Source organism: Gorilla gorilla, chromosome 5 (genome assembly GCF_029281585.2).
Source record: "Gorilla gorilla gorilla isolate KB3781 chromosome 5, NHGRI_mGorGor1-v2.1_pri, whole genome shotgun sequence".
Classification (NCBI taxonomy): domain Eukaryota; kingdom Metazoa; phylum Chordata; class Mammalia; order Primates; family Hominidae; genus Gorilla; species Gorilla gorilla.
The window spans coordinates 40,348,923-40,363,973 of record NC_073229.2 but is presented as its reverse complement, the minus strand read 5'-3'; the positions used below and the strand labels follow the sequence as shown (position 1 = coordinate 40,363,973).

Below are 15,051 nucleotides of genomic sequence, written 5' to 3'. Positions count from 1 at the left end.
CTAGTCAAGAGCCTGAGGTAGGAGGATCACTTGAGCCCAGGGGATCCAGGCTGCAGTGAGCCGAGATCACGCCACTGCACTCCAGCCTGGGCGAGAGAGTGAGATCCTGTCTCAAAAACAAAAGCAGAAGTAATAACAACAACAACAAAAAAAGGAATAAATGCACCTGATCAAAAAAAGGAGAAAAAAAGAAAAAGTTATTAATTTAAAATGCATTTATTTACCCTACTTTGTTATAGTTTGCTGTATGTTAATGTATATATATTTTAAGTCATTCTTTAGCATTCACCATCTTTACGAATATACTTTTGAAAATCGGTAAGAAACTCTCTTAAAACTGCTAATGGAAGATGCCAAAGAAGAAGAGGACTCCTTGCCTCCAAATGTGGGAGAAGGCCTTAGAGTCTCCTTCTGTAACTGAGAAGCAGAATACTCCCATTGTATGAGGTTGCTTGGCAGTTGCAGCTGTCACTCAGACTTCTTATCCACACCAAGCACTTCCAAATACAGGAAAGGAATTAGACTTTGTTTCTCTACCCTATTTGGATAATAATTAAATGTTTCAACTAGAAACCTCTTCACTCTGGCATCTGAAGCATCATTTTAGTGTCAACTTCTCTTGAAAAGGGTACACACACACATACACATGCATGTACTCATACTTGCTATTTTCTTTGCCAAAATGTTTACTATTTTATGGGAAAAAACTTTTTTTCTCTTTTCTTGAAATAAAATGAATTTCTTTTGTTTGTGCTTTCCTTCAAAATGTCAATTTGAACATTTTTCACTACTCTTCTGAAACAATTATTCTCTTTAAATCACACTTTTTACTAAAAAGCCTCTTTGCTTGAGAGATTTGGACACTAAAAAGGAAAATAATTACTTCGAAAGCTATGTGTAAACGGAAGACAATTTATAAGCATCCCATGTGAAATTAAAAGCCCCCATGCCTATCAGACCTTGGGAAAACTAAAGGACCTTCACATCCCATAATAGAACTTAGAAACAGTAAGTGCCTCTTACTACTTGTGAGCCTGCATTTCAGCCACAATAAAGTCAACTAGTCAAACGAGTATTAACAATTAACACATTTAAAAGCATTGCAAAAATTGTAAATATCTACTATTTCGTTGGCTATTCCAACCTAGACACTATTTTCAAATTGTGAAAGAGTAGTGTTGCCATTACTAATCTGATCAATATACCCACCTCTGCAGATTATTAAAAATAAAAAAAAAAATGAGTCCAGGTAGATTGGTTAATAGAAAAGTATTAAACTGTTAATTTCCATTACAGGACAATACATAAGAAACATTGTGTTTTTATTAAGCCAAACATAGATGCTTATAGTTACATATACATCTAACACTTTCTGTCTGTCTGTCTCAATTTATCTGATGCTCAAATCACCTTATGTGCACTGTACACCATATTGTAGCTTCTCAAGTGTTGGAGTACTTGAAACTGTCATGTGCTTTCATTTAAATTTTTTAAAATTCATGGACATTTAACATACGTAAAATATACCAATGCTAGGCAGGAGTCACCTAGTATTTGAAAATCATAATCAACCAGGCACAGTGGCTCACATCTGTAATCCCAGCACTTGGGAGGTCAAGGTGGTCAGTACTTTGGGAGGTCGAGGTGGGCAGGTCACCTGAAATAAGGAGTTCGATACCGTCTGGCCAACATGCTGATACCCCGTCTCTACCAAAAATACACAAATTAGCCAGGCATGGTGGCATGTGCCTGTAATCCCAGCTACTCAGGAGACTGAGGCAGGAGAATCACTTGAACCCAGGAGGCGGAGGTTGGCAGTGAGCCGAGATCACGCCACTGTACTCCAGCCTGGGCAACAAGAGCAAAACTTTGTCTCAAAAAAAAAAAGCGAAAATCATAATCAATACGTTGAAATGCTGAAGCTCAAATTCAGAGAGTAGTAGATGAAAACAAGCTAAAACATATAGCATAACAAAAGATTAACTAGGCAGTGGATTTACCCTATACCAGTGGTTCTCAAAGCACGGCCAGAGAACCACAGGGTTTCCTAAGACTCTTTAAAGGTTTCAAAAGATCCAAACTATTTTTATAATAAACCAAGATGCTAATTTCTCTGTTTCACTCTCGTTCTCTCACAAGTGTACAACAGAGTTTTCCAGAGTTTAATGTGTAAGATTATAACAGAATGTTTAGAGAAGCAAACCTAAGAATCTAGCTTTCTATTAAGCCACACAATAAAGAAATTCATACAAATTTAAAACAATGCTGTATTAGTACCTTTTGTGTTGCTTATAGCAGAATACCTAAAAACTTATTTTAAAGGAAGTTTATTTAGCTCATGGTTCCACAGACTGAGAAATTCGAGGGCATGGCCCTGGCTTCTGGACAGGACTTTCATGCCACATCACAACATGGTGGAGAAGGGCAATGGGAAAGTAGACATGTGTGAAGAGGAGAAAACCGAAGGGCATCCTGGCTTTATAACAACCCACTACCACAGGAACTAATTCATTTACATGAGAACTAAATCAATCTTTCAAGATTGAGAACTCAGCCAGGCGTGGTGGTGTATGCCTGTAATCCGAGCTACTCAGGGGGGATGAACTGGAAGGACCCTTTGAGCCCAGGAGTTCAAGGTTGCAGTGAGCTATGATTGTACCCCCATGCTCCAGCCTGGATGAGAGAGCGAGACCCTGTGTTTAAAAAAAAAAAGGAGTGAGAACGCACTACTACCAGAACAGCACAGAACCATTCACGGGGAATCCACCTTCATAACCCAAATACCTCCCACTAGGCCCACTTCCCAACACTGGCACATTGAGGATCAAATTTCAACATGAGTTTTGGTGGGGACAAACAAATTTTATCCAAACCATAGCAAATGTCGCTCATTTTTTTGTTGTTTTGAAAAAGTTGTTTCTTATTAAAATATGCCATTTGTGTCAAGATGCAATGGGATTATTACTGTCACTTTAGAGTGAATTAGTAATTAAATACTTTAAAAATTTTCTATTTTAATTTCTAATATAAATATTGAGAGCTATGACCCACAATTAACAAAAGCTTTCTTTTTTGGCGGGGGGTGGGGGGTTATTCTCAAAAATTTCCTAGCATGTAAAGAAATCCTGAGACCAAAACATTTGAGAGTGTTATTTTATAGCATTGGAATCTCAATTTATTTCTAAAGCCTCAGTTACTAGTGCTAGCAGAATCAAAATTAGAGTGGCACTTCTTATAAAATTCTCCCAAATTACAATTTGGAAAGATTAGATCCATATTTCTTGTATTGATTGTTAATCAACAAAATACAGTGAACAGAGTAATTTTAAATATAGGATTTAATATGATTAATTCCACCTGGTCCATTCCTGGACAGCCACTCTTCCTGAGGACCTAGCTTTGCCATTCAATGCCATTCTGCTAGGAGGCATATTGCTTGGTGTATATTACGTGCCCAAAAAGTGTTTACTGACCATTTGTTTTAAACGTGCTTCCTCATTAAAGTCTATTTGACTAAGTTACTAAGTTTATTCCTTGTTTTGACTTCATAATTATCATGATGGTCAGCAAATCAAGGTTAACAGGCATTGGTGTAGTGGTCAACCTAGTACCCCCCAAAACTATCCTGGTTAACCTTAAATCCTTACTCCAACACTTGCTCTTGTGTGAATGTGAACAAGTGCTTAAACTTCTCTGCACCTAAATTACCTCATCTGAAAATTATGAATACAAATAATACCTTCCACCGACTTTGTTATGCAGATTAAATAAACTAACACTTGTAAAAAAAACTGAAAACTGAGCTTAATAAATAATAAATGCTATATAAGGAACACTAAGTAAAATATCACCTAACTTCAACAGCTGCTCAGAGCAAGTGCATGGATAACTGTGATTTGGTTATCAGAGAAGCTTCCCAGAGTTTTGATATTTAAATAGATTCAGATGCCTGAACTCTTAATTCCCACTGCTAAAAGTTAAGAGTAGCAGGTTAAACATGAGCAGCAACCATAAACACACTGAAATACTGAAAGGAGAAAGGCCATAAAGCCTCAAAATGTGGACACAAAATCTTATTAGATGCACCATAGAGAAACCCAAACATATTCAACTAACAAAAATGAAACTAAACAATCAATTTCAGCAAGAAAATAGAAAGTTGGGCCAAGTCTTCTATCTAATTTGAGTTTATTTTTAATTGATATGAATGACAGCATAGTTTTTAAATTATCACCTTAGTAGTGTCTTTACAATTCTAGCTACTCTTTAGAAAGTGTCCAAAAATAATGAACACATAGAATCATGTAATGCAGCCTAGCTAAAAGCAAAGAAAGAATTAGACAGTTTCTAGAACACTCACCCCTTGGCTTCTGCAATTTCATGTGGGTTGATTTTCCAACTTATATTTTCCAACAAGATGAAATCCCTCTTCTACTTGCCAGACTCTAAGTCCCAAAGACGCAGACATATGCAGAATGGATGGACCGTCCTCACCAACATTGGAGTGTGCTCAATTTCCTGCAGTTTCATTGTCATCGTGCCAAATATCCCAGCCTCTGAGCTTGTTTATGACGAATGACAACGAATAACTTCCAATTTACTTTATAGCTTTGTTTTGTTCTTTTCCTTTAAGCTTATCTGAATTCAAATAACTAAATAGGATGAAACATGTTACCAGAAAAGTTTTGTTTAATGAGCTCTGATACCACATCTCTTCATCTATTCACATTTCACTCAAATGGAATAAGATCCAGAAAATATAAGTTAAAGGACATAATTGAAAAAAAAACAGAAATGGGACTTTCTCTTGAAATGGATTACGGACTAAAACTTGCTAGAACTTTGTCACAGAAACATATTCTAGTAATGGGATGGAAAATCCTCTGGTCTGTTCCATCTCAAATGGTCACACTAGAAGGAAAGGTGCATCTATTCCACAGAGCTCACTGTTGAAGAAGCTCATTTAACTTCATTATAATATTCATCTGATGTTATCAGTAGGAAGCAACATATTGGTCTTTAGATAAATAAAATACAATAATAAATAAAGAGCTAAACATTGCTCTTCAGATGTAGTTCTTTAAAGCAATGAATTTTAAAAATCTGAAATGGAAATACAAATATTGAAGTACCTGCAAACTTAGAAAAAAAATCAAGCTTTGAGATTTGCAAACAAAATGCTTGAAATGAATTATGAAGTCCCAACATGTAGCTTTTCCCTGTGGATGTTTAGGCAGGAAAATTCCAAGTAAGGAAAGTCCATTTCTGTGATAACCATCAAATGTCTTTCGGCTTATCTTATTTATGACCAGAGGCCTTGCCATTCAACACTGAGTGTCATTCTATTTAGGGTTCCACAGTGGTGAGCTGCCATGCTTGGGGAGACGCAGCCCATAATAGCTGCTGGAGCAATAAAGGGACATCTTATGGAGAAGTTTCTCATCCCTTAGCTCTGGTACTGTTGCCCGCACAGCATCTGTCTCCTCCTTAGTCTTGTTACAACACTGAAATTGCTTTGCTTTGTTTCCACGCCAAACTGGAAAAGCTCTCAATCATTTCTCCTGCCATGTCTATAGGAAAATAGAAGCAGGCCAATCATGCCATTATGACACTGCATGACAGGCAAGGTCCATTTTTTTTTTTTTTTTTTTTTGAGACGGAGTCTGGCTCTGTCGCCCAGGCTGGAGTGCAGTGGCGCAATCTCGGCTCACTGCAAGCTCCGCCTCCCGGGTTCACGCCATTCTCCTGCCTCAGCCTCCCACGTAGCTGGGACTACAGGCGCCCGCCACTACACCCGGCTAATTTTTTTGTATTTTTAGTAGAGACGGGGTTTCACCGTGTTAGCCAGGATGGTCTCGATCTCCTGACCTCATGATCCGCCCGCCTCGGCCTCCCAAAGTGCTGGGATTACAGGCGTGAGCCACCGCGCCCGGCCGGCAAGGTCCATTTTACAAAGCAGTACCATAAAATGAAAAGCTTTGAACCCCCTTCCGCCTCTTACTCTTACCCTTAAAGCCAAACTAAATTAAACCTGCAGCATCTCTGCATTTTACTCACTTTTATCAATATTATGGAAAACAGGTGTCAACACCAAATATGACCAAAGATGAAAGAAAACTATCATTTATTGAGGGGGAAAAGAAAAACTGTTTAAGTTAACAGTGATGGGCAAATTAAAGGAGAATTTATTTAGCTATAGAATAATTAACCAAAATGTCTTATTAAATATCTGAAATAAAAATACTGAGGGCCGGCCGAGCAACAGTGGCCCACGCCTGTAATCCCGGCACTTTGGGAGGCTGAGGCGGGCCGGATCACCTGAGGTCAGGTATCGAGACCAGCCGGGCCAACATGGTGAAACCCCGTCTCTACTAAAAATACAAAAATCAGTCGGGTGTGATGGCGGGCGCCTATAATCCCAGCTACTCTACTCTGGAGGCTGAGGCAGGAGAATCGCTTGAACCCGGGAGACAGAAGTTGCAGTGTGCCGAGGTCGTGCCACCGCACTCCAGCATGGGCAACAAGAGTGAGACTCCGTCTCAAAAACAAACAACAAACAAATAAACAAAAACACTGAGGGCATAGATATGAACTAACCAAGAAAATTATAAGAAGAGTAGAAACGTTCTCATATTTCAGTTGAGCAGCAGAGTCGCATTCCCTTGTTAAAGAAGCATTTGCACTTCTGGGCTTGTGAATTAAGTGTGGAGAGGCCAGGATCTGCAGCTGAACATTTCTGGATTGGGCAGGCTATATAGGAAAAAAAAGATTTCCCTCAAGCTCAACAATTTCTGTCCTCCGAATAGGGCAAATGTGTCTGAGCACATTCAAAACGTCCCTTTGCCTTAAAACGTGAGAAAATCACATTGTAATAGCAGAGAGAGGAATCTGGAGCATATTCACACATGGAATAATATCATTTGCTGACGTCAAGGTCGTGTCTAAGAGCCTACTACTTAGAATACTTGGAAGAGAACAAGTAGAAAGGTAAAGATTATCCAATGGAAAGGATGTTCCTCAAACTCTTTATGTATTCATTTCTCTTCTTGGGGAAGGAAAAATCAGTAATTTATTATGAATGCAGCGTTCTCAGAGGTTTCTCCAGTTTTCTGAAGAAACAGAAATTTTCCAAAGCACTGCAGTTTATTTTAAATTCTATTAAATGTCTGGTAAAATCATGAATAATATAAATATAAATAATATGCATGTGCAATAATATCTATATAATGTATCAAGAAAAAAGATTTGTGAGTATTTTCAAAGAAGTCGGGATGGTAACTTAAATTTCGAATATTGTATGTGGGAAGATATAACCAGGTGGACATACACTTTAATTAGCTAATAATATCTGTGAAAAAATTACTAGTTGATAAAATGGAGATTTGTTTTTATTGAACTTATAATAGTCAATTTAATATATAAACAGTGTAAATTGTGTAATAATACAAAAGCCTCTATTTTATACTTTCTCAAATTTTCACAACTGTACTGACACATAAGAAAAAATTATGCTTTTCATTTTACCAGTAAAGAAACTGAATATCCAAGAAAATAAAGTAACTTATTTAGAGTAACAGAAGTCGTAAATCACCAAATCAAGAGGAACATTCGGGACTTTAGCTTCCATTTAGAAGCTCTGCTAAATTATACCTTTTGATGCTGCTTCCCTATGTTAAATTTAAAAGATGTTTTGATCACTTAAGACAATAGTTTGTATGTATATATCTAAGTATTTATATATTCATATATAAAATTTACATATATTTATATACATAAGTGTATATACGATAGTTTGTAAGTATATAAGCATTTTTATATATAACTGTAGATTTATAGGTAATGTAGTTTTTACATAGAACTATCGACTTATATGTGATTTATATGCAATTTATATTTTATATATATATATATAAATCCTAATGGAATAAGTCACGTGTTGTTTTCTATTGGTCATATGTTAGCACAAGAATAAAACTCTACAAGGGAAAAATAGGAACACAAACTGAACCTTCAAATATAAGGAAACTTTATTACGCAGATTTTTTTGGCGCTCCTGAGATGTCTGCAGTGTTAATACCCTCCAGGTCAGGTGTATTTAATGGCCGTTTGGATCAAGGGCCCTTGGTCTTGTCTGAGGCCCTCAGTTCTTCACCCAGACATTAACTGACAGAGACTGAGCAGCTCAGAAAACACTTTTACATGATAGAAGTGCTCAGTCAATAGAAGCTTCTCTACTAATGGACATACAGCACAGTAGTGAGATATCCACCTACAGTTTTAATGACCTGAATCCAATCTTCTCACACTGTAAACCTATTTGAACTCTGAAAATAAACATGGGGTCAGATTTTGTTGCATGTATCAACACCAAACTTTGATTTAACAAAATCGTATTGAATAACTACTTAGTTCTCTATATAAGGCTATATGAGGACACATAGAATGAGAATGTTTATATTTTGTTGTTCTGTGGAATGTATATCTTACCTTCTGTTATTTTCTCCAAAAACGTTTCTATCTTGGATAAAAAAGAAGGGACATAAAGTGTAAATAATATTTCTAAAGTAGCTTTTAACTCTATTTGTTTATATCAATTTCATCATCCCAACTTAGTGTATAACAGTCTTAATATCATACTGTAAATTCTCCCCGGGGCCTGAAAGCTTAAGGAGATGAATAACTCCTCCCTTCTCAGGCCCAGTCCCAAGGCGCAACTTGCGGCAGCAGCCCGCGCCAGCAGCCTGCACCAGCAAAATAGCAGTAGCAAGAAGAGAGCCAGCAGAAGACACCTACCCTGGCCGGAAGACGCATACCCCTGAAGATGGAGGAAGAGGCCATCCGGGTACAAGGTAGCAGTTACGTCAGACTAAGACACTTCCTGTTTATAGGAGACTATAAAACCTTTGCCCTGTCCTCACTAGGGGCTGACACCATTTTAGGCCTCAGACCGCCTGCACCCAGGCGCTCATTAAAACAGCATGTTGCTTCCACCGCCTCATGTTGTCTGTTGGCGCGCTCTCGGGGTTCGAACCAGTACAAGAACCTTAGATATATGATACTGCACCAAATAAAAGTAGTCTAAAATAACAACAGCCAATATAGGCACAAACCTGAAAGTGTCTGCATAGAAGTAACACATCCATGTACTTGATAAACTAAAGTGTAGATATTTTATGCGGAATAAACTTTGAAGCGAGGAATACCACTTGAATGTCAGCCTGTTCTTTGTGAGAAAACAATTATCCCTTCTCTTCAAAGAGTCAGGAAGGCTTTACTAACAAAATAATATACCAAGGACTGTGTGAACAGTGAAATTCAGAGGACGTGAGACCGTGGTCCTGGGAATAAATTGAAATGCATGCAATTTTGAGCAGATTTGAGAACGGTGTCCTCATTTCTTGTATATCCCCACATGACTGGTTGCACCAGCTGTACCATTTCTGTCACCGGTTTACTCATCTCCCTTTATACTATCTTGCTCCATGCTTTGCAGTGCCTGAGGCTGAAGCTCATGACTTGATCATGTGCCTCTATTCCCTAGGAGTTTTACCAATGAATGCCATCTCTCCTGTTTTAAAGATGTGCAAGTAAAATCAACCAACGTAACACCTGAAGACAATAGATTCTCTAAAATGAATCTTTTAAAACAAGAGAAGTGACGTGAAGATGGAATGAAGCATGGATGGAGGCACTGTGCTCTGATCCTGTATTTTTATGTATAGAGCAAAGCTACACTGGTTGCTCAACCTAATTTCAAGGTAATGTTGCTTGCAGCTTGCTGAATTCAGCAAAACCAAATAAATAGAAACCTTTTCCTGACCCATAGGGAAAGAAACGGCACCACTGACTACATTCTCAGTGTAAATTATTTTCCACATATATTTATCTTTAATCCCTTGGTATCTGTTACTGCATATCCTCCAGGAAACATTGATGTTAGTAAAATTCACAGAGATCTTATAAAAATAACAATAGCAAACCCTCATAATATTAATTCTAACATTTGTTGAGAACTTTCTCTTTTCCATGCTCTACATGCATTAGCTCATCTAGAACACTCATAATTATTGAACATGTATAGAAAGTATAAATACATTTATCTTCATTATATCAGTGAGAAAAACTGAAGTTTAATGACTATCGTAGTTAAAGTAACACTAGCTGCTAGAACAGATAAGCCCTGAAATCTTAGCAGCTAAAATATACATTTCTTTCTTTTTCTTACACATAACTGTTCAATGAGAGTGCTGAGTGGATGGTCTGCCATGTAATGATTCAAGACTCAAGCTCTTTATTGTCATAGCTCCACTATCTTTAGCACTTGGCTTCCAAGGTCACTGTGGAAGAAGAAGAAAGAGGAAAGGAGGCACACTTACTTCTTAATCATGTGAACCAATAAATAACACACTTTATTCCTGCTCACCTTCCATTAGTGAGAGCTGGTCACATAGCTCCCTAGAGATGCAAAGATGATTAGGAAATTGAGTCCATGACTGGGAAGCCTGTGCTTAGCAACATCTCCACACAATGGGTGATGATACAAATTTTGATGAACAGTTGGCCATTTCTGCCAGAGAGAGAATGAGCTACTTTCCTAACAGCCCCCTTTAGTAAGTAGTAAAATTGGAATTTGAACTCACCTCTGAATCCAGATTTGAGCTCCTACTCAGAATGCCATGCTTCTGAAAAGACGGCTCATGATTCATGGGCTCCTCTACTGCCCTGCACATAAGGCTTTGTGATTGTGACTGTGTATAGTATAGTGAAACTACAATGTATATTTCATGGCATTCCACAAAGAGCCTCACTACTTTCTAAAATTCTGCCACCAAGAAGTTCTGGAGAACTTGGCCAGGCGCCATGGCTCATGCCTGTAATCCCAGCACTTTGGGAGGCCAAGGCAGGTGGATCACAAGGTCAGGAGATCGAGACCATCCTGGCTAACACGGTGAAACCCCGTCTCTACTAAAAATACAAAAAATTAGCCAGGCGTGGTGGTGTGCGCCTTCAGTCCCAGCTACTTGGGAGGCTGAGGCAGGAGAATGGTGTGAACCCGGGAGGCGGAGCTTGCAGTGAGCCGAGATGGTGCCACTGCACTCCAGCCTGGGTAACACAGCAAGACTCCATCTCAAAACAAAAAAAAATAGTTCTGGAGAACTTGTGAGATGGTGGGTAGTTGTATTAGTCAGGGTTCTCTAGAGGGACAGAAATAATGGAATATATATATATATATATATGAATCTATTAAGTATTAACTCACACGATCACAAGGTCCCACAGTAGGCCATCTTGAGGCTGAGGGGCAAGGAGAGCCAGTCCAAATTCCAAAACTAAAGAATTTGTCCAATGTTCGAGGGCAGGAAGCATCCAACATAGGAGAAAGATGTAGGCTGGGAAGCTTGGCCAGTCTCTCTTTTCACATTTTTCTGCCTGCTTATATTCTCGCCCTGCTAGTAGCTGATTAGATTGTGCCCACCCAAATTAAGTGTGGGTCTGCCTTTCCCAGCCCACTGACTCAAATGTTAATCTCCTTTGCAATACCCTCACAGACATACCCAGGATCAATACTTTGTATCCTTCAATCAAATCAAGTTGACACTTAGTATTAACCATCAGAGTAGTTATGTTCTAGGATTTGAATGGAGTCACAAAAAGACATCATTTTCGATATTCAAAGACTACAATTTTCAGCACCTATGGAGTTTTAGTAAAGAATCTAAATGTACAATTTGCCAAGTCAAATATTATTCAATTTTACTTTATCTTTTTGCTATATCAGTCTCATTTAATAGAGTCATGAGCAGCCTGAAACAGAACTGTTTATCTTACTACAAGCTTTTCAAATATAATATTTCACAGAGGCAAGCTCTTTATAAAATTTTAGTATTGGAGATAACTGCCCTCTATGAATATGTTTCTATTGGTCATGTCTAAGCTCACCAGAATAAAAAAAAAATACACAAAAGAAAAATAACTGGCCTTCTACTGTCCAACAGCAATGGAGAACTGTAGAAATTCTAAAAAGATAGAAAATGTACAAAAATGAGAAAGATAATAGTAATCCCTTTCCCTATGTTCTGTATACAAAATACCCTGACAGGATTTTTGTACGTATATTGCTAAGTAAACGGAACCTCCCTAAAACTGTAAACCAAATAAAATTGTTATTTAGCTCTTAATGCAACTAATTGAATTATATATTTATTCATTCAACAATATATGGGATAGGATGACAGACAGGATGAGCTGACTGACAGCCTCTAAGAGCAGTGTTTTGCTATTTCCAGGCTCTCTTACATGAGAATGTAATTATAATTTCTAAATCAAATGCACAATAATCTACACTTATTTTTAATTCATTTGGAAAGGTCAAATGTAAAATCTATAAATAACTCCTCATACTGTTTTCCTAAAATGTGAAAAATGGAGAGAAACACAAAATTATAGGCAGAAAATTAGCCCTTTTGACAACTAATATGGCACAGTTATCTATTATATTCAGCAAATACTTACTGAGTACTCCCTAGGTGCTGTACATTGTGTTAGGGTCCAAAATTTTGAATAATATGTCATTTTTCTCTTTAAGGTGCTTATAATGCAGTTGGGGAAAATATATGCATTGATTCTTCAGAAAACAAATTACACAAATAACATCCGCTAATACAACTTTTCTTATAGTTTACCAGTGGCCAAATTTGGGAAAGGATTATATATTTCTATCATCTTTCTAGAGGTCTGGAAGAGAATAATTAAACTAAATCCACTGAAAAATAGACAATAATCAAAATATTAGGAATTAAGTTGAAGTTCTTTATTGTATTGAGTTACAGCATGTGATTGATTACGGTCCCATCATCCCTACAAGTTCCCGTCATTCCTAAGATATGAGATTTCAAAAGGAGCTACACAAACATGAGAGAGCAACAAATCAGAAGTTTAATTACCATGTTATTATAATTATTCAACTGTCCGTAACTCTTAATTAAACCCTAAAATAAATCTGGATTGAAGTGATTAATTTAGAGGAAAGGAAATGCTCTTCTTTGGCCTTAAGTTTAAGTTCTCATTTCCCCCCTAACAGGCTGCTGAGCCCAAATTAATGAGAAATCCAATGTATGAAAGCAATGGTGTGAAGTCAAGATAGCTCATCGTGCTGCAAAAAGTTAGGCCAACTCCATTTGTTCTTTTTACAATGTAAGTAAGGGATTGAAAGAGACAGAGAGTGGGGCTGTCATGTCAACTTACAACATGGAAGCAAGAAACAAAAATGATAGAGCTTCATTCATGTGTAATACTTTGTGACAGATTTAACTCCCAACTACAAATTGGGCCTAATTTGTGTCTCTAAATCTGGCCAAAGTAGCAATTCGTAGGTGTGGTGGATAAGCAGAAGCAATGTGATGAGGGTAAAGAATGGCTCTATAGAGAAGAAAGAACTTTCCTCAAATTCTGTTATCCTCCTCGTTTTAGAAAGTGATGCCAAGTTTCCACAGTCCTTTGCTTGTTTAAAAAATTTTTCACCATGATGTGGTGACATTATAAAACCATCCAAAGAAAAGTCCAGATATATTGAACTCAATTAAAATAGCAACTCCTCTTTGGGAGGGTGAAGGGAACAACAGTGAGGTGAGGAGAGTGAGTCAAGTGGGTGATTTTCAAACCACCACATGTAATAGCATGTGATTCTCATGATATATGTTAAATCTTTGTCTAGTATAACAAATTTAGAAAACTACTTATAACTACTACAAGTAGTTAATAGATACTGCTAATTTGGGAGAAATGAGTAAGGATATCCAAAATCTAATACATTGCTCATCAATACATTCTGAAAGAAGCCTGGCAATAATGCAAATATTATTATAATAAAGGAACCATGCTCAAATGGTAACTAGCACAATTGCTTTCAAAGCCAACCTATGAAATTATGACACTTCACATAATTTATAAACAATTTCTTATGGGTTCATTTTGCTTTGTTTCTTTCCAGATATTTTTTTTACATTTCTTTCTCTATTATCTTATACAGTACTTCCAATTTTGTACAACTGTTGCTGCCTGTGAACCATAATATAGGTAGTAATAAAAATAGTTTCAAAGAGCAAGAGCACATTTTCATTCAGAAGATCAAACAATTCATCAGTACCCCTCCTCCTTTCTGAATACTTAACAAGAGTTCAGTAGTCCTTCCTTATCTGCAGTTTCGCTTTCTGAGGTTTCAGTTATCAGCAGTCAATCATGATCCAAAAGTATGAAATGGGAAATTTCAGAAATAATTTTTTTTTTTGAGACGGAGTCTTGCTCTGTCACCCAGGCTGGAGTGCAGTGGTGCGATCTTGGCTCACTGCAACCTCCAACTCCCTGGTTCAAGCGATTTTCCTGCCTCAGTCTCCCAAGTAGCTAGGATTACAGGTACGTGCCACCACGCCCAGCTGATTTTTTTTTTTTTTTTTTTGTATTTTTAGTGGAGACGGGGTTTCACCATTTTGGCCAGGATGGTCTTAAACTCCTGACCTCATGATCCACCCGCCTTGGCCTCCCAAAGTGCTGGGATTACAGGCATGAACCACCGTGCCCGGCCCAGAAATAGTAAGTTTTCAGTTGCATGTGCTGCAGGGTAGCATGATGAAATCTCACGCCATCCCACTTTGTCCCACCCAGGACATGGATCATCCCTTTGTCCAGGGTATCTACACTGTAGATGCTCCCTGCTCATTAGTCACTTAGTAGCTGCCTTGGCTAACACATCAACTGTAAAGTTATCACAGTGCTGTGATTTACGTCATTAGTAGCCTAATGCTCCATCATAATGCCTGCGTTATTCAACTCACTTCCTATCTCAGCACGTATGCATTATATCACCGTGCATCATCACGAGAAGGGTGAGGTCAATACAGATATTTCGAGAGAGCAATCACATTCATATAACTCTTACTGTACTATATTATGATAATTGTTGTATTTTATTATCAAGTATTGTTGTTAATCTATTACTGTGCCAAATTTATAAATTAAACTTTATCATAGTACGTATGTATCGATCGGAAAAAG

At 37.6% G+C, this 15,051-nt stretch overlaps 1 protein-coding gene across 1 annotated transcript in view; it reads left to right on the top strand.

Annotated features, from left to right (window-relative positions):
* Positions 1–9,204, top strand: part of LOC109027219 (uncharacterized) — a 74,809-nt gene extending 65,605 nt beyond the window's left edge. Inside the window, exon 3 of the mRNA XM_019028965.3 lies at positions 8,696–9,204. Coding sequence (XP_018884510.3) covers positions 8,696–8,853 — 158 coding nt within the window. The 3' untranslated portion in view covers positions 8,854–9,204. The remainder of the gene's footprint in view (positions 1–8,695) is intronic.
* Positions 9,205–15,051: the final 5,847 nt, after the last annotated feature.